This window comes from Oncorhynchus mykiss, chromosome 26, assembly GCF_057628025.1.
Source record: "Oncorhynchus mykiss isolate SJ-2025 chromosome 26, ASM5762802v1, whole genome shotgun sequence".
In the NCBI taxonomy this organism is placed as follows: Eukaryota; Metazoa; Chordata; class Actinopteri; order Salmoniformes; family Salmonidae; genus Oncorhynchus; species Oncorhynchus mykiss.
Window position 1 is genome coordinate 41,471,484 of NC_143047.1, and position 21,309 is coordinate 41,492,792.

A 21,309-nucleotide genomic window follows, 5' to 3' on the forward strand; every position below is an offset into this window, starting at 1 on the left:
CCATCTGGATGCAATGCCTGGAAAAAGAGTTTCTCTCTTTACATGGGAACTGTATTCAAGCCAGGTAATGAAAAACAAACAGTGATTTGCAATGAGCTGTACAGTGCCTGTCCGCCCCATTGCCTGGGGCCCTTTTGTAGAGAATACACTGTCATCCTGTATAGAAGCTTTGCCCAGGTTCGCTCCTATAGACAACTATGAACAGGAACAGGAATGACATTATTTCTGCTTATCACTGTTTGTTGGCATGGCCTCCCCGCAGATCTCGCAGGCCAGAGCCAGTACAATGACGTCCTGATTCAGGCTTCCCTGAATTCCCCCGCCATACACAGACGGAAAACATCTTTCCCTGGAGTATCATCAACTCGCCATCTCTGTTCTCTCCATTAAAAGTGACAGTGTTTTTCCCTGCAACACTCTCGACATGCCAATATGCAGCCACTCCCCTTTTCCTTTGGACTTCCAGAACTCCACATGGCACGTCTGTAAAAACAGAAGCTGGAGAGTTCAGATGCATGGTGAGTATGCATGGAGCTTGTCCGTCATCACAGAGAGAGAGAGAGAGAGTGCAGAATGCCAGTGCCACTCCTGGTGAAAAGAAAGGGTTAAATCTCTCTTTTAGTGTGGTGAGTGTGTGTTCTCAACAGCTGCTTTGCATCTAGAGCCCAGAGAAAGAGAGGATAGTGGGATTGATGTGGAGCGTTCTGAACAGGAACACTTTAGATTCCGGACTCCTGTCACTCCTCAGTGACATCATGTGTGTTCTGGTTCCTAGCTCTATGGTCCTTGTGTGCCAGAGGGTGCAGCCCACTGGGAGAACGACAATGCCCCCTCATCTGCAACCCAGACACCTCCTGCTTCTTCTTCTCCATGTCATTCTACTCTGCCTTCATGCAACTGCCTGGCCCCACGGTAAGAGCTAGAGCGATGATTTCATCATATACTGATGATAACACATTTAATTCAGATGTATGACTCTACGAAGCCTGCTGCAACTTGTATTAGCCTCCCTATTCTGAACTGTTCACACAACTTCCATTGTTAGAGTTTTTCTTTTGCACTTGCTGAGTAATTTATTTCCTCTCTGAGTCATATGGGCATACCTAGTCATGTCTGAGTTAACTTCTATAGTTACATACCTAGTCAAGTCTGAGTTTACTTCTCTAGTCACTGACCTAGTCAAGTCTGAGTTAACTTCTCTAGTCACTGACCTAGTCAAGTCTGAGTTAACTTCTATTGTCACATACCTAGTCATGTCTGGGTTATAACTTCTCTAGTCACTGACCTAGTCAAGTCTGGGTTATAACTTCTCTAGTCACATACCTAGTCAAGTCTGAGTTCTAACTTCTCTAGTCACATACCTAGTCAAGTCTGGGTTATAACTTCTATAGTCACATACCTAGTCATGTCTGAGTTTTAACTTCTCTAGTCACTGACCTAGTCATGTCTGGGTTATAACTTCTCTAGTCACTGACCTAGTCAAGTCTGGATTCTAAGTTTCCTGCTGTTAGAAAGCTGGGGACATTTTCTATGTATTGCCACACTCATTTTGACCAGACTGTAATGAGAATATGTATGACTGTAGGACTCTGTTAAACCCCCTAGAAATCGAATTAGCATAACAAAATAATCCCTGTAAAAAGACGTCAGTTTAAACTAGAGATATCTGTTCGCCTAGATACATTTCAATCCGCCAATGTTGCACTTCCGAATCTGCGGTGAAAGGTGAAAATTGGTCTTCTCACAAAATTGTCTGTAGCATCCGAAGAGTTTGACCTGACCCCTCTATGGAAAGATGAGACTAACGAACACGGTGGTGTTCTCCGTTTTGCTCTACAACCCCCACAAAACGTATCAGAACTCGTCTGAAGTCGGTACAGACGATCTGCCGACTTCTGTCTGTAGCATCCGAAGAGTTTGACCCCTCTATGGAAAGATGAGACTCTAACGAACACGGTGGTGTTCTCCGTTTTGCTCTACAACCCCCACAAAACGTATCAGAACTCGTCTGAAGTCGGTACAGACGATCTGCCGACTTCTGTCTGTAGCATCCGAAGAGTTTGACCCCTCTATGGAAAGATGAGACTAACGAACACGGTGGTGTTCTCCGTTTTGCTCTACAACCCCCACAAAACGTATCAGAACTCGTCTGAAGTCGATGCAGACGATCTGCCGACTTCTGTCTGTAGCATCCGAAGAGTTTGACCCCTCTATGGAAAGATGAGACTAACGAACACGGTGGTGTTCTCCGTTTTGCTCTACAACCCCCACAAAACGTATCAGAACTCGTCTGAAGTCGGTGCAGACGATCTGCCGACTTCTGTCTGTAGCATCCGAAGAGTTTGACCCCTCTATGGAAAGATGAGACTAACGAACACGGTGGTGTTCTCCGTTTTGCTCTACAACCCCCACAAAACGTATTAGAACTCGTCTGAAGTCGGTACAGACGATCTGCCGACTTCTGTCTGTAGCATCCGAAGAGTTTGACCTGACCCCTCTATGGAAAGATGAGACTCTAACGAACACGGTGGTGTTCTCCGTTTTGCTCTACAACCCCCACAAAACGTATCAGAACTCGTCTGAAGTCGGTACAGACGATCTGCCGACTTCTGTCTGTAGCATCCGAAGAGTTTGGCCTGACCCCTCTATGGAAAGATGAGACTAACGAACACGGTGGTGTTCTCCGTTTTGCTCTACAACCCCCACAAAACGTATCAGAACTCGTCTGAAGTCGGTACAGACGATCTGCCGACTTCTGTCTGTAGCATCCGAAGAGTTTGGCCTGACCCCTCTATGGAAAGATGAGACTAACGAACACGGTGGTGTTCTCCGTTTTGCTCTACAACCCCCACAAAACGTATCAGAACTCGTCTGAAGTCGGTACAGACGATCTGCCGACTTCTGTCTGTAGCATCCGAAGAGTTTGGCCTGACCCCTCTATGGAAAGATGAGACTAACGAACACGGTGGTGTTCTCCGTTTTGCTCTACAACCCCCACAAAACGTATCAGAACTCGTCTGAAGTCGGTACAGACGATCTGCCGACTTCTGTCTGTAGCATCCGAAGAGTTTGGCCTGACCCCTCTATGGAAAGATGAGACTAACGAACACGGTGGTGTTCTCCGTTTTGCTCTACAACCCCCACAAAACGTATCAGAACTCGTCTGAAGTCGGTGCAGACGATCTGCCGACTTCTGTCTGTAGCATCCGAAGAGTTTGGCCCCTCTATGGAAAGATGAGACTAACGAACACGGTGGTGTTCTCCGTTTTGCTCTACAACCCCCACAAAACGTATTAGAACTCGTCTGAAGTCGGTGCAGACGATCTGCCGACTTCTGTCTGTAGCATCTGAAGAGTTTGGCCTGACCCCTCTATGGAAAGATGAGACTAACGAACACGGTGGTGTTCTCCGTTTTGCTCTACAACCCCCACAAAACGTATTAGAACTCGTCTGAAGTCGGTGCAGACGATCTGCCGACTTCTGTCTGTAGCATCCGAAGAGTTTGGCCTGACCCCTCTATGGAAAGATGAGACTAACGAACACGGTGGTGTTCTCCGTTTTGCTCTACAACCCCCACAAAACGTATCAGAACTCGTCTGAAGTCGGTACAGACGATCTGCCGACTTCTGTCTGTAGCATCCGAAGAGTTTGACCCCTCTATGGAAAGATGAGACTAACGAACACGGTGGTGTTCTCCGTTTTGCTCTACAACCCCCACAAAACGTATCAGAACTCGTCTGAAGTCGGTACAGACGATCTGCCGACTTCTGTCTGTAGCATCCGAAGAGTTTGACCTGACCCCTCTATGGAAAGATGAGACTCTAACGAACACGGTGGTGTTCTCCGTTTTGCTCTACAACCCCCACAAAACGTATCAGAACTCGTCTGAAGTCGGTGCAGACGATCTGCCGACTTCTGTCTGTAGCATCTGAAGAGTTTGGCCTGACCCCTCTATGGAAAGATGAGACTAACGAACACGGTGGTGTTCTCCGTTTTGCTCTACAACCCCCACAAAACGTATTAGAACTCGTCTGAAGTCGGTGCAGACGATCTGCCGACTTCTGTCTGTAGCATCCGAAGAGTTTGGCCTGACCCCTCTATGGAAAGATGAGACTAACGAACACGGTGGTGTTCTCCGTTTTGCTCTACAACCCCCACAAAACGTATTAGAACTCGTCTGAAGTCGGTACAGACGATCTGCCGACTTCTGTCTGTAGCATCCGAAGAGTTTGACCTGACCCCTCTATGGAAAGATGAGACTAACGAACACGGTGGTGTTCTCCGTTTTGCTCTACAACCCCCACAAAACGTATCAGAACTCGTCTGAAGTCGGTACAGACGATCTGCCGACTTCTGTCTGTAGCGTCCGAAGAGTTTGACCTGACCCCTCTATGGAAAGATGAGACTAACGAACACGGTGGTGTTCTCCGTTTTGCTCTACAACCCCCACAAAACGTATCAGAACTCGTCTGAAGTCGGTGCAGACGATCTGCCGACTTCTGTCTGTAGCGTCCCAACAGTTTGGGCTACACACTAATAGGATGTGAGACTCTCATGAACACGTACATGTGGTTGTTATGCTCTAGGACGCCCACAGGCCTCACAAGACGTGCCTGAAGGTCCCCCGGTAACAGTTGAAAAATGAATGGAAGTATATATGGAGACTTAATGCTGAAACAACAACAAATGTTTCTCTCAGATATAGGACAGACATTTAGAACAAACTTCCTTTATATTTTTTTTGGGGGGGGTGGACCATCTGTTGTTCCATGTAGTGAATCTGTTATTCGATGTGTTTGTATGAGCAGTTTGGTGAAATACATTTTTTCATCAACTATTTGTTTTTATATTGTATTTTATAGTTCAAGGAGTCTTAAAATGTCAAATCAAATAGGTAACTGACCCTTGGTGTGACCTTCTTAAAACAATTCCATATAGATAGTAGAACCCCAGATTAGACAGGGTTTAGTCCCTAGAGGGTTAAAGACATGTCTTTGGAACCATCTCGAGACAGGGTCAGATTGGGTTTGGGGGGTTTCTTGCTATTGTAATGACCCCTGGGGGAGCACGATGTGAACTGTGAACCATGAATTTACGATTCAAGCACATTAGCCCTGTTCCAATAGGATTAACCCACTCAGCAGAGTTAGTCATCAGAGAACTGTAGAATCACAGCATAGAATCACATAGAACTTGCCACAAGGCACCTGGAAGTTGATGAGAGGTATCTAACCGATTATAGTCTCACAGAGGATTGCTACCCTAAACCCTCCTCCAGTGTACACATGCTATACTTAAGCAATAAGGCCCGAGGAGTTGTTGTATCTTGGCCAATATACCACACCTAAAGTCTGTTCTTAGGACACAGCCCTTAGCAGTGATACATTGGCTACATACCACAAACCCCTGAGGTGCCATATTGCCATTATAAACTGTTTACCAACATAAATACGACTGCAAATTAGTTTAGCATCATACCCGTGGCATATTGTCTGTTATACACACTGCTAGAAGGCTGTTTCAGCATCCAGGACCCAAACTACTAATGTAGCTATGGCTGCGTTTACACAGAGAGCACAATTCTGATATTTTGTCCAAATCATTGGCAAAAGAGCTGATCTGATTGGTCAAAAGACCAATTAGTGAAAAATATATATTATAATTGGTCTGCCAGGTTAAACGCAGCGTTATAGAGCCCTAGTCAAACGAATATGATAACCAGATCTCTGAGATAGCAGAAGTAAGCTTCATACAAATGACTTTATCCCCCAAAAAAACATTCTTCCAGTACAGAGAGGAAACATTAAAATATATGTACAGACGAGGTGTCCTTGTTTTGTGTTGCTTTCAAACTGTAGCTAAATATTATTTTGGCAAGTACATGTCATGAATGCAGACGTGCATTCATGTAGACTATAGAGCATGTTATTTTACAGAAGCAGTAATCATAGACAAATGAATGCCATGCCTCGTGACATGTTTTTTTTTATTTAACTTGGCAAGTCAGTTAATAACAAATTCTTATTTTCAATGACAGCCTACCGGGGAACAGTGGGGTAACTGCCTTGTTCAGGGGCAGAACGACAGATTTTTACCTTGTCAGCTCGGGGATTCGATCTTGCAACCTTTCAGTTACAAGTCCAACGCTCTAACCACTAGGATACCTTGACTCACAACATGCCAGTCTCTTTATGTGAAACTCACTTGATACGACATAGCTTGTTGTTTTGAGTTTAGTCTGGGTATCATGTGTTGTGCAGGTATGTGTTAATACATGTGTGAATTGGAAATGTGTTTATTTTTGCATATCCCAACTCTCCCCGAGACACCCTCAGGGAATGGGGTCACGACCAGGGTCAGCCATTGTCAACAGTGACCCTGGAGCAATTAGGGTTCAGTGCCTTGCTCAAGGGCACATTCTTCAACTTGCTGGGCTCGGGGATTCGATCTAGCAACCTTTCGGTTATTGACCCAATGTTCTAACCGTTAGGCTACTTGCCACGCTAAAATGGGCTTTATGAAATACATTTGATTGATTTTAGATTCCAGAGGTGTGGTGGATGACAAGTGTCCCAGCTCAGAGTGGAACCACATGTGTAGGGACTGTTGTGAGTACCAGCTGATCCAGTGTAGATGTCCTTCCCAGGGGGCACGGGTGGGCTACTCCGTCCCCTGCTGCCGCAACCAACTGGACCAGTGTGACCCCTGCATCATCCACCCTGGTAAACAACCTATCAGACCTCTACCAAAGATACTGGTAACTAACCCCCAAAATATCTCATCGTTGTCATTTCCAGTGGGAGCAAATTAAGCATATTGGGCAGAACAGGCATGGAGGTGGGCAGAACCAAGCACGACCTAGCGAGGTCCTGTTGTCATGTTTTAGCATATATTTGCATATTTCTGCTAGGTAACACCTTCTTTGTGAAGTGTTCATGTGCAATAATTCAATTCGCCGTTGCCTTCCTTGTAAACAAAACCATTTTTGGGAACTTTGGTAAAGGGTCAAGTATACAAAACTTAGTCCACTCTGTTCATAACAGATTGTAATTTGGGAAGAGAACTGTATTGACACCAAGTTTAATTTAACTCAATTTTCTCCCACGTTCCGCCCCTGGACTTCCTCCCATCACCAAATTTGGTGGTGAGAAGAAGCTCTAAACGGACGCTTCAGATTTCTACATCCTGTGAGACATCTGTCTCCTTCTATTTAATCTGTGCCCTCTACTGCTTCCCTCTTACTCCCTTCCAGCTTTCTTACCCACAATACAACTGTTTGTACACTGACATTTGTCTTCTTATTCTTCACATGTTGATAACGCTTTAACGTTAAGATGTAATTACAAGGATTCACTTTTTCTTACAGATTTATAAACGTTTAAATTAACCAAAACATTGAACGTGATAAAATATTGGTTGAAATTGCATGTCATTTAGCTGCTTGCAGAACACTGACCTGATCTCCTGGCTCCCCTGTTTCTCCTCTTCCCTCAGGCTGCAGTCTGTTTGAGAACTGTAAAACCTGTCACAATGGGACGTGGGAGGCCAAGGATGATTTCTTCATCCGAGGGAGATTCTGTACGGACTGTCGTCAGGGCTGGGCAGGTGGAGACTGCAAGAGTGAGTCAGCTGTTTCAGGGGTAGAGCATTTTCTAAATTACAGTCCTTGGGAGTTTTTCACTTGTTTCATTGGCAGTGTTGGGGAGTAGTGAACTACATTGAAATGTTGGTAACATTTCAGTAGTTAATTACTTTTTAGCCATTTAACGTTAGTGGTGTATCTAACTACTGGAACGACACACTACTTTTTAGCCATATAGTGGTGTAGCTAACTACTGGAACTACACACTACTTTTTAGCTATATAGTGGTGTAGCTAACTTCTGGGACTACACACTACTATTTAGCTATATAGTGGTGTCTCTAACTACTGGGACTACACACTACTATTTAGCCATATAGTGGTGTCTCTAACTACTGGGACTACACACTACTATTTAGCTATATAGTGGTGTAGCTAACTACTGGGACTACACACTACTATTTAGCTATATAGTGGTGTCTCTAACTACTGGGACTACACACTACTTTTTTTGCTAAAAGACAAATGTGTGAAGTAGGCAATCATTTCCTTACTTTTTTGGCATCCTACCTGTCAAATTCATCTGATCTGTCTAATTCATCAGACCTGTCTAATTCATCTGACCTGTCTAATTCATCAGACCTGTCTAATTCATCTGACCTGTCTAATTCATCAGACCTGTCTAATCCATCAGACCTGTCTAATTCATCTGACCTGTCTAATTCATCAGACCTGTCTAATTCATCAGACCTGTCTAATTCATCAGACCTGTCTAATCCATCAGACCTGTCTAATCCATCAGACCTGTCTAATCCATCAGACCTGTCTAATTCATCAGACCTGTCTAAACCATCAGACCTGTCTAATTCATCAGACCTGTCTAATTCATCTGACCTGTCTAATTCATCAGACCTGTCTAATTCATCAGACCTGTCTAATCCATCAGACCTGTCTAATTCATCAGACCTGTCTAATCCATCAGACCTGTCTAATTCATCAGACCTGTCTAATCCATCAGACCTGTCTAATTCATCAGACCTGTCTAATTCATCAGACCTGTCTAAACCATCAGACCTGTCTAATTCATCAGACCTGTTTAATTCATCAGACCTGTCTAATTCATCAGACCTGTCTAATTCATCAGACCTGTCTAATCCATCAGACCTGTCTAATTCATCAGACCTGTCTAATTCATCAGACCTGTCTAATCCATCAGACCTGTCTAATCCATCAGACCTGTCTAATCCATCAGACCTGTCTAATCCATCAGACCTGTCTAATCCATCAGACCTATCTAATCCATCAGACCTGTCTAATCCATCAGACCTGTCTAATTCATCTGACCTGTCTAATCCATCGGACCTGTCTAATTCATCAGACCGGTCTAATTCATCAGACCTGTCTAATCCATCAGACCTGTCTAATTCATCAGACCTGTCTAATTCATCAGACCTGTCTAATCCATCAGACCTGTTTAATTCATCAGACCTGTCTAATCCATCAGACCTGTCTAATCCATCAGACCTGTCTAATCCTTCAGACCTGTCTAATTCATCAGACCTGTCTAATCCATCAGACCTGTCTAATCCATCAGACCTGTCTAATCCATCCGACCCGCGTAGTTCATCAGACCTATCTAATCCATCAGACCTGTCTAATCCATCAGACCTGTCTAATTCATCAGACCGGTCTAATTCGTCAGACCTGTCTAATCCATCAGACCTGTCTAATTCATCAGACCTGTCTAATCCATCAGACCTGTCTAATTCATCAGACCTGTCTAATCCATCAGACCTGTCTAATCCATCAGACCTGTCTAAACCATCAGACCTGTCTAATTAATCAGACCTGTCTAATCCATCAGACCTGTTTAATTCATCAGACCTGTCTAATCCATCAGACCTGTCTAATCCATCAGACCTGTCTAATCCTTCAGACCTGTCTAATTCATCAGACCTGTCTAATCCATCAGACCTGTCTAATCCATCAGACCTGCGTAGTTCATCAGACCTGTCTAATCCATCAGACCTGTCTAATCCATCAGACCTGTCTAAACCATCAGACCTGTCTAAACCATCAGACCTGTCTAAACCATCAGACCTGTCTAATCCATCAGACCTGTCTAATCCATCAGACCTGTCTAGTTCATCAGACCTTTCTAATTCATCAGACCTGTCTAATCCATCAGACCTGTCTAATTCATCAGACCTGTCTAATCCATCAGACCTGTCTAATCCATCAGACCTGTCTAATCCATCAGACCTGTCTAATCCATCAGACCTGTCTAATTCATCAGACCTGTCTAGTTCATCAGACCTGTCTAATTCATCAGACCTGTCTAATCCATCAGACCTGTCTAATTCATCAGACCTGTCTAATCCATCAGACCTGTCTAATCCATCAGACCTGTTTAATTCATCAGACCTGTTTAATTCATCAGACCTGTCTAATCCATCAGACCTGTCTAATCCATCCGACCCGCGTAGTTCATCAGACCTATCTAATCCATCAGAACTGTCTAATCCATCAGACCTGTCTAATTCATCAGACCGGTCTAATTCGTCAGACCTGTCTAATCCATCAGACCTGTCTAATTCATCAGACCTGTCTAATCCATCAGACCTGTCTAATTCATCAGACCTGTCTAATCCATCAGACCTGTCTAATCCATCAGACCTGTCTAAACCATCAGACCTGTCTAATTCATCAGACCTGTCTAATCCATCAGACCTGTCTAATCCATCAGACCTGTCTAATCCATCAGACCTGTCTAATCCATCAGACCTGTCTAATCCATCAGACCTGTCTAATTCATCAGACCTGTCTAATCCATCAGACCTGTCTAATCCATCAGACCTGTCTAATCCATCAGACCTGCGTAGTTCATCAGACCTGTCTAATCCATCAGACCTGTCTAATCCATCAGACCTGTCTAATCCATCAGACCTGTCTAATTCATCAGACCTGTCTAATCCATCAGACCTGTCTAATCCATCAGACCTGTCTAGTTCATCAGACCTGTCTAATCCATCAGACCTGTCTAATCCATCAGACCTGTCTAATCCATCAGACCTGTCTAATTCATCAGACCTGTCTAAACCATCAGACCTGTCTAAACCATCAGACCTGTCTAATCCATCAGACCTGTCTAATCCATCAGACCTGTCTAATCCATCAGACCTGTCTAAACCATCAGACCTGTCTAATTCATCAGACCTGTCTAATTCATCAGACCTGTCTAATCCATCAGACCTGTCTAATCCATCAGACCTGTCTAAACCATCAGACCTGTCTAATTCATCAGACCTGTTTAATTCATCAGACGTGTTTAATTCATCAGACCTGTCTAATCCATCAGACCTGTCTAATCCACCAGACCTGTCTAATCCATCAGACCTGTCTAATCCATCAGACCTGTCTAATCCATCAGACCTGTCTAATCCATCAGACCTGTCTAATCCATCAGACCTGTTTAATTCATCAGACCTGTCTAATCCATCAGACCTGTCTAATCCATCAGACCTGTCTAATTCATCAGACCTGTCTAATCCACCAGACCTGTCTAATCCATCAGACCTGTCTAATTCATCAGACCTGTCTAATCCATCAGACCGGTCTAATCCATCAGACCTGTCTAATCCATCAGACCTGTCTAATTCATCAGACCTGTCTAATTCATCAGACCTTTCTAATTCATCAGACCGGTCTAATTCATCAGACCTGTCTAATCCACCAGACCTGTCTAATTCATAAAACCTGTCTAATCCATCAGACCTGTCTAATTCATCAGACCTGTCTAATCCATCAGACCGGTCTAATCCATCAGACCTGTCTAATCCATCAGACCTGTCTAATTCATCAGACCTGTCTAATTCATCAGACCGGTCTAATTCATCAGACCTGTCTAATTCATCAGACCGGTCTAATTCATCAGACCGGTCTAATTCATCAGACCGGTCTAATTCATCAGACCTGTCTAATCCACCAGACCTGTCTAATTCATAAAACCTGTCTAATCCATCAGACCGGTCTAATCCATCAGACCTGTCTAATCCATCAGACCTGTCTAATTCATCAGACCTGTCTAATCCATCAGACCTGTCTAATCCATCAGACCTGTCTAATTCATCAGACCTGTCTAATCCATCAGACCTGTCTAATCCATCAGACCTGTCTAATCCATCAGACCTGTCTAATTCATCAGACCTGTCTAATTCATCAGACCTGTCTAATTCATCAGACCGGTCTAATTCATCAGACCTTTCTAATTCATCAGACCTGTCTAATCCATCAGACCTGTCTAATTCATCAGACCTGTCTAATCCATCAGACCTGTCTAATTCATCAGACCTGTCTAATCCATCAGACCTGTCTAATTCATCAGACCTGTCTAATCCATCAGACCTGTCTAATTCATCAGACCTGTCTAATCCATCAGACCTGTCTAATTCATCAGACCTGTCTAATCCATCAGACCTGTCTAATTCATCAGACCTGTCTAATCCATCAGACCTGTCTAGTTCATCAGACCTGTCTAATCCATCAGACCTGTCTAATCCATCAGACCTGTCTTGTTCATCAGACCTGTCTAATCCATCAGACCTGTCTAATTCATCAGACCTGTCTAGTTCATCAGACCTGTCTAATTCATCAGACCTGTCTAATCCATCAGACCTGTCTAATTCATCAGACCTGTCTAATCCATCAGACCTGTCTAATCCATCAGACCTGTCTAATTCATCAGACCTGTCTAGTTCATCAGACCTGTCTAATTCTCACTTGAAACATAGTTTGTATGTTTAATAGGCTAAACTAAACACTATGTTAACTTCTGACTCTAGTGTGATCTGTTCTTGCAATTTGTATTCTATGACATTTTATATTTATATATGAAATCAAATCAAAAGTAACTTCAGTTAAGAAAGCTGTGTTTATAACTTCAGTGTAGCTCAACTTCTGCCGATGTGATGTAATTGGTAGCTTGGTAAACTATATTTTCAGAGGAGCTTCCCCCCAACACTGTTCATTACACTTCGACTTGAATGACTTGCTACAAACATCTATGTTCTAATCTCTAGTTATTTTCTGTTGCATTATGGGAGCTCAGAGTATGTGTTCTTGTCCCTAGCATGTGGAGGGGTGATTCGTAGAGCCCAGGGCCACATAATGCTGGAGAGTTACCCCATCAATGCGCACTGTGAGTGGAGGGTGCAGGTAGAGAAAGGAGAGAACGTGGAGCTCAGGTGGGTCCCTGAATTGATTATACTGTACTATACTGTCAAATTCATTGAATCTCTCATTGGCTTTCATGAAGTTGAATGGTATTCTATGAGGAAGTTGTCTGTCACAATCCAGTCGCAGCTTTCATGGATCCATACTGATTTTTTTTTTTTTTAAGGGTAGTAAGATGATGTCCTAATATGTACACTATGTGATTAATATCTTACCCTACTTAACAGCCAAACATGATGATAACAAAGACCTTGTTTGGTTCCGCCCAGGTTCTCCATGCTTAGTCTAGAGCCTGACCACAACTGTCACTATGACTACGTGGAGCTGCGAGATGGTGACAGCCTGAGCTCCCCCGTCATTGGCCGGTTTTGTGGGAATGAGCTGCCTCCACCAATCAGAACCTCTGGAAGCAGGCTGCACGTCCTGTTTGTCTCAGATGGCTACAACAACTTTGATGGCTTCTTTGCCGCTTTTCAGCAGAGCTCAGGTAGCTACAGGCAGGTTTTATTGCCATTATGAACAAGACTTTAGCATAGATGTTGCATGTCCTTATATGGTTACATTTTGGTCAAGATGATTTTAATTATTTCAATCTATCAGCCAGGCAGGTCTGTCAGTCAGCCTGTCTGTTGCTCAGCCTATTATTCATTATTCATGAATCATTTGTCTAATTGTCTGTTTGTTTTGTATTTGCGGCTCCCTTGCAGCGTGCAGCCCCTCCCCTTGTCAGCACCATGGAACCTGTTTGCTGAACCCAGTACAGTCTTTTCACTGTGCATGTCTGCCAGGCTACACAGGTCAACTGTGTGAGAATGGTTAGTGATCCGTCTGGTAGCCATAACCTCATTTCCTCCCCAAACAAAGTGAGTTATTCATTATCATTCAGGTATTATAAAACCTAGCTCTCCTGCTTCCTGGGAGGAAAACCTTTTACTGCGGTGGGTTATATCAGGGTCACACAGAGTGTTTCTTGGTAGTCTTAAACAAATCTACATTGAAACAGAAGTATTCACCTCACACACATGGTTATGGGCTTAGAAAAAAGAAGACAATGTCAGATATGAAGTTGAAATGTCTTCAATATTGAGTTTGCATTACAATATTACACTTTATATGCACAGGAGACTGACATATAACAAAACGGTTTGACATAGAAACACTCGATTTTCATCAGTTACATTTTTTGTAAATCTTTTATTTAAAATAGAACATTCCACCCATGAGGCCAAAAGGGGGCGCTATTGGTCACTGACTGCAGGAAAAGGCTACGGGTCATTTCAGACCAAGACCAAACTGGGGATGGTTGATATAATATTTATACACAGACAACACTCTCTCTGCCTTCCAGTTGCTAGGAGTCAGGTGTGTGTGTTGCCAGCGAGGCCCGTGAACGGGGAGCTCCTCTCTGTGTACGGTCCGGAGGATGAGCTCCTGGCTGTTCAGTACCTGTGCCACCCACCCTACACACTGACTGGCAGCACCCAGAGGACCTGCCTGCCCAACGCCACCTGGAGTGGCACGGTGCCCATCTGTGGGAAGGTAGATAAAGGTAAAGTTAAAGATCATGTAAATGAATGGATCAACTTTATTGATCCCCTCCACAGACAGGAATGTTGCAGACCTGAGTACTGATGGAACAGGTGCATTGCATTAGATGATGCCTCACGTGTCAATAAAATAAACTACACAAGGAAAACGAGAAGAGAGTACACAAGGAAAACGAGAAGAGAGTACACAAGGAACACAAGAAGAGAGTACACAAGGAATGAACATACACACCATAGTCATGGTAGACCATTGAATGACCAGCCCATTTCTCAAAACATGACTCTCCTCCATCTCTTTGTGTCTCTCAGAGCCCATTCGACCAAGTCAGAGGGGTGCAGACCCAGTCAGAGGGCTCGGGGTGTGTCCTCCTCCAGCCAGGCTGCACCATGGCTACCTCCAGCTGGTCAGGGGCTCTGGAGGAGGTCCTGACACAGTGGACTACTTCTGTAACCCCTCCTACATCCTGAGTGGAGGCTCCCGGAGCACCTGTCTCCCGGATGGCTCGTGGAGTGGCCGGCAACCACTGTGTGTGAGAGGTATACTGACAGCAAACAGCCATTTACATAAAACACTTGCACATGTTTATCCACATTTATAAACTGACTTGTTCCAGCCCTGAATGCTGATTGTCTGAAAGCCGTGGTATATCAGACAGTGTACCACGGTTATAACAAAACATACATTTTTACTGCTCTAATTACGTTGGTAACCAGTTTATAATAGCAATAAGGCACCTCTGGGGTTTGTGATATATATATATAGCCAACATATCACGGCTAAGGGCTGTGTCCAGGCACTCTTTGTTGCGTTGTGCATAAGAACAGCCCTTAAGCGTGGTATATTGGCGATATATCACACCCCCTTGGGCCTTATTGCTTAAATAACATCAGACTGTATAGTGCTTTAGTGCTGCTGTTTAGGTTACTGGACAATACTGTTGATTACGTGGTTAAGGGCTCTTCCTCTGTGTCCACAGCCTGTCGAGAGCCTAAGGTATCTGAGCTGGTGAGACACAAAGTTGTGAAGCCAAAGGCCCCATCCAGGTATGACCCGTACATCCAGGTATGACCCGTACACCCAGGTATGACCCGTACATCCAGGTATGACCCGTACACCCAGGTATGACCCGTACATCCAGGTATGACCCGTACATCCAGGTATGACCCGTACATCCAGGTATGACCCGTACATCCAGGTATGACCCGTACATCCAGGTATGAGCCGTACACCCAGGTATGACCCGTACACCCAGGTATGACCCGTACACCCAGGTATGACCCGTACATCCAGGTATGACCCGTACACCCAGGTATGACCCGTACACCCAGGTATGACCCGTGCACTCAGGTATGACCCCGTACATCCAGGTATGACCCCGTACATCCAGGTATGACCCGTACATCCAGGTATGACCTGTACATCCAGGTATAACCCGTACATCCAGGTATGACCTGTACATCCAGGTATGAACCGTGCACCCAGGTATGACCTGTGCACCCAGGTATGACCCGTACACCCACGTATGACCCGTACACCCAGGTATGGCCCATACATCTAGGTATGACCCGTACATCCAGGTATGACCCGTACATCCAGGTATGACCCCGTACATCCAGATATGACCCGTACATCAAGGTATGACCCAGTACATCCAGGTATGAGCCGTACACCCAGGTATGACCCCTACATCCAGGTATGACCCCTACATCTAGGTATGACCCCTACATCCAGGTATGACCCATACACCCAGGTATGACCCGTACACCCAGGTATGACCCGTACATCCAGGTATGACCCGTACACCCAGGTATGACCCATACACCCAGGTATGACCCGTGCACTCAGGTATGACCCCGTACATCCAGGTATGACCCCGTACATCCAGGTATGACCCGTACATCCAGGTATGACCCGTACATCCAGGTATGACCTGTACATCCAGGTATAACCCGTACATCCAGGTATAACCCGTACATCCAGGTATGACCCGTAAACCCAGGTATGAACCGTGCACCCAGGTATGACCTGTGCACCCAGGTATGACCCGTACACCCAGGTATGACCCGTACACCCAGGTATGGCCCATACATCTAGGTATGACCCGTACATCCAGGTATGACCCGTACATCCAGGTATGACCCCGTACATCCAGATATGACCCGTACATCAAGGTATGACCCAGTACATCCAGGTATGAGCTGTACACCCAGGTATGACCCCTACATCCAGGTATGACCCCTACATCTAGGTATGACCCCTACATCCAGGTATGACCCATACACCCAGGTATGACCCGTACACCCAGGTATGACCCGTACACCCAGGTATGACCCGTACACCCAGGTATGACCCTTACATCCAGGTATGACCCGTACATCCAGGTATAACCCGTACATCCAGGTATGACCCTTACATCCAGGTGTGACCCGTACACCCAGGTATGACCCTTACATCCAGGTATGACCCGTACACCTAGGTATGACCCGTACATCCAGGTATGACCCGTAAACCCAGGTATGACCCGTAAACCCAGGTATGACCCGTACACCCAGGTATGACCCCTACACCCAGGTATGACCCGTACATCCAGGTATGAGCCGTACATCCAAGTATGAGCCGTACTAACACTACCATAGGTCTCATTCTGACTGTTTGTATGTCAATCTGTACAAAGCCGGCACCTTGACTGAATTTATACACTTCTAGTTTTTGAGTGGATTAGGTTTTATTTTACAGCAGTGGTTTCAAACTCATTCCGCAGAGGGCCAAATGTCTACAGGTTTTTGTTTTTTTCCTTTCAATTAAGATCTAGACATCTTGGTGAGGGGAGATCCTTATTAATTAGTGACCTTAATTCATCAATCAAGTACAAGGGTGGAGCGAAAACCCACAGACACTCTGCCCTCCTTGGAATGAGTTTGACACGTGTTTTACAGACAATAACTTCCCAGTAAACATTTATTCTACATCTTTTTTAAACATGCCCAATGTTAAGCTTTTCTCCTTGTACACAGACACCTTCTCTGTCCCCTACTACAGGAAAAGTCCAGTCCACATGCTTCACACCTCATCCAGGCATACGGTCTATGACAGTCACCCCCCTGGCATGGACCCACCCTCCTCAGGGAACCTCCCCAGCACCCAAGACCCTGTCCTGAGGGAAATCCCCCGTGGTTTCCACCAGCTGTACACTAGCATAGAGTATGAGTGTGCCTCCTCTCTCTACCAACACTACGGTAGCCCCCGGCGCACCTGTCTGAAGACTGGCAGGTGGAGCGGGCATCATGTCTCCTGCTCGCCAGGTGAGGGCAGCGCCGACTTAAAGAACAGATGCAAAGAAAGGGAGATGTACTCAAACTTAGTCAGCCAATGTCTTGAGGGAATGAACAGATTTGGTTTTACAAATATGGTCCCACTTTATTTGACCTTTATTTAACTAGGCAAGTCAGTTAAGAACAAATTCTTATTTACAATGACGGCCTAGGAACAGTGGGTTAACTGCCTGTTCAGGGGCAGAACGACAACAACCCCCACCTTGTCAGCTCGGGGATATGAACTTGTAACCTTTCGGTTACTAGCCCAACGCTCTAACCACTAGGCTACCCCAATACAATTCAGTACACATTAATGAAACATTTTAAATCACTGTTCAAGTGTCCCTAATGCATTTACATCGGTTTGCAGATGCTCCGGTTAAGTGCTTTGCTCAAGGGCACATTTGACAGATTTTTTACCTAGTTGGCTCGGGGATTCGAACCAGCGACCTTTCGGTTACTGACCAAACATTCTTAACCGCTAGGCTACCTGCCTCCATAGGTGTACATGGTAGTTAGAAACATAGTCAGAAACAACCTATTTCCTCTCCCATCTCTGACACCTACTCCTCTCTCTTTCTGTAACAGTGTGTGGTCAACTCCCAGCAGCCTTCAGCCCTCAGAACCTCACTAAGATTGGATGGCCCTGGCATGCAGCCATCTATCTCCGCTCCCACATCATCCGCAGAGCTGGCTCTGGCCTACAGACGGCACCAGAAGAGGCCTCTTCTCCCTGGCAGCTGGCGTGCAGTGGAGCACTAGTCACCCAGCTCAGTGTGCTGGTGGCAGCTCACTGCCTGGTGGTGGCAGGAGTGGGCAAGCCGCAGTGGGTAGATCCAGCCAACATTAAAGTGGTGATGGGAATACACAGCCCGGGCCAGATGAGGACACTGAAACAACTGCAGGTGGGTGTGAGTGATGCTAAGCTAGAGGGATGCTCTATCTACACAGGGGGGTAAAAGTCTCTCTTGAAGTCTGTGAATACAGTTGTGAAGCCGTTATAATACGGTCTTGACAACGTCTACAAGGTCCAATCTGCAGTTGAAACAATAACAAAGCAGACACACCACCACTGTTTTTGGTAAAAAGCTGTGGAATGTGGCTGGAGAAATGTCACCACTCTCAAATTCTTAGACAGAGCTACGGATTGCAAGGACTGACCATACATAATGATATAGAACATTATATTGTAGCCGTATTTTGAGGCTATACAGGGTTTGTTTACATTTACGTTGTTTACAAACGTTCAGACGGGGTACGACAATTGAACTACGTTATATTCTAAAATAATGTATATAAGAATGGGTACCAATGGGTATTTAGCATTCATTAATAAGTGGATGAAGGAACTGTAGATTGCTCCTTTAATGCCTACCAAAACATGCCAAGGTGATTTATGAGTGGCCCATTTTAAAGGTGCAGTCTAATTGTCTTGATTTCCATATCACATCAGATTATTCCTCTAAATCTTGTTGTGGTATAACTGTAAAAAAACATTAAAAGATCCTGTGTCCTCCACATAATAATTTCCAACAAATTATAATATTTGGATATCATCAGTAAATAAATTCAAATCCCCGAGCTGACAAGGTACAAATCTGTCGTTCTGCCCCTTGAACAGGCAGTTAACCCACAAATAAGAATTTGTTCTTAACTGACTTGCCTAGTTAAATAAAGGTAAAATTAAAATTAAATACATATGATATTACATATCATATGTAATATTTGGATATCATCAGATTTCACTGAAACACATTTCTGTCAGCATTGTAAAATCATTAGGTAAATGGAGCCTCAAGTAGGCCCATAAGGTGCTAAAATGTGGGGCAATATAGTCACTTCAAATCCTGAACTGAGAAACACCTACAGGTGTAGGATCTTAATTTGAGCCAGTTTGCAACAGAAGGAAAATAATCTTGCAGCACCAGGAAATGTGAATTATTATATGGATTACAATTAATGGACATGTTTGTTGGGGTTGATACATTTTCCATAAGGCTAATCAGGTCTGTCATTTCAAAGTGTAAATTACAAACTTCAGAAGCCTTTCTAAACCTCAAATACACTACAGGTTTTACATTTCCAGCACTGTTCTTCTGCAACAGGATGATCAAATTAAGATCCTACATCTGTATGACACACTGGTATAAATCATATATTGTCATGTCAATGGGAGATGTAGGAAACTAAGGTTGGGGGTTTGTCCTAAACAATTAGACCTCCTTGCGTTATGCACAAACACTTCCCTCCGGAGAACAGATTGTAAGACTATTGTTGCCAACCTCACCGACCAAATCTCAATGCACATGGCAAGTCAGTAAGCTGTGCTTAGGTCCGGCCAAGTTGCATGCTGGGACACTTATGTGTTTAGACTGAGCCAAGCAAGCTGCCACTGCTCTAACTCTCCGCACGGCATTCATTTTAGTCCATCTGTCTCATGTCTCCTCTGATCCAACAGGTTTCCTCTGTCCTGGTCCATCCCAGCTTTGATCCTGTGACACTGGACTCGGACCTGGCCGTTCTGAAGCTACGGGACAAGGCCAAGATCAGTGAGCGTGTGCTGCCCGTGTGTCTCCCCAAAATGCAAGGCGGGGAGGTGACCGCCACACAGGGCTATGCCACAGGCTGGCTCCTTGCATCTGACTCAAGGTCCAGTTCCAAACACAGCCTAGACGCCGAGACAGCCCAGACTGGAGTAGTCGAGCTGGGGGATGTCGTTCAGTGCGAGAGGCAGTTTGCTCAGAGTGGGGCCCCTGTCACCATCACTGACAATATGCTGTGTGCAATGCGCCACCCTCTCAATCCCACCAAGCCTTGTCCCACTGTCAGTGCAGGCATTACAATCATACCATCTCCTGCCTCTAAGCCATCATCGGGTCCTTCGGGGGGACAGGGGGATGATAGTGTTGTCTGGGAGCTTCTGGCATTAGAAAGTTTTGGTTATGAGAAATGGAACTGTGGCCCAGGGCTTTACACAGTCCATACCCGGATAAACAACTTCAAAGACTGGATACAGAAAAACATGAAGTAGATCTCTGATTTGACTCCAGTCTCAGCCACTCTGTCGCCATCATTGACAGCCTGTGTTATTTTTCTAACAACTCACTTACTCACTGTTGCCAGTTCCCTGAAACAGATAACAGGGCTAAGTGCTTGGCAGTGTATTCGGCTGAGCCAATTGGAAACTTCCTAAGACGAGATGTGGGGAGGACAGTCATCCCTGGCACTATTTACTATGATGTATATTTACCTCTAATTACTATTATGTACACTGAACAAAAATATAAACGCAACACGTAAAGTGTTGGTTCCATGTTTCATGAGCTGAAATAAAAGATCCCAGAAAATGCTCCAAAAAGCTTATTTCTCTCAAATGTTGTCCACAAATGTGTTTACATCCCTGTTAGTGAGCATTTCTCCTTTGCCAAGATAATCCATCCACCTGACAGGTGTGGCATATCAAGAAGCTGATTAAACAGCATGATCATTACACAGGTGCACCTTGTGTTGGGGACAATAAAAGGTCACTTTAAAATGTGCAGTTTGGTTACAGTGCCACAAATGTCTCAAGTTTTGAGGGAGAGTGCAATTGGTATGCTGATTGCAGAAATGTCCACAATAGCTGTTGCCGGAT

General features: G+C 44.8%; 1 protein-coding gene across 2 annotated transcripts; it reads left to right on the forward strand.

The window, feature by feature from the left end:
- Positions 1 to 439: 439 nt before the first annotated feature.
- On the forward strand, positions 440 to 21,033 carry pamr1a (peptidase domain containing associated with muscle regeneration 1a). Of its 2 annotated transcripts, XM_090221617.1 has the most exons (13): positions 440 to 518; positions 776 to 912; positions 6,543 to 6,722; positions 7,495 to 7,620; positions 12,710 to 12,824; positions 13,083 to 13,300; positions 13,521 to 13,628; positions 14,162 to 14,362; positions 14,670 to 14,897; positions 15,338 to 15,404; positions 17,401 to 17,663; positions 18,264 to 18,580; positions 20,134 to 21,033. In XM_090221617.1, exons 2-13 carry the CDS (start codon positions 780 to 782, stop codon positions 20,704 to 20,706), a joined length of 2,529 nt encoding a protein of 842 aa, XP_090077743.1. In that variant the 5' UTR covers positions 440 to 518; positions 776 to 779; the 3' UTR covers positions 20,707 to 21,033. The 2 variants fall into 2 exon arrangements, with proteins under 2 accessions (XP_090077743.1, XP_090077742.1); XM_090221616.1 differs by having other exon boundaries at positions 473 to 912.
- Positions 21,034 to 21,309: the final 276 nt, after the last annotated feature.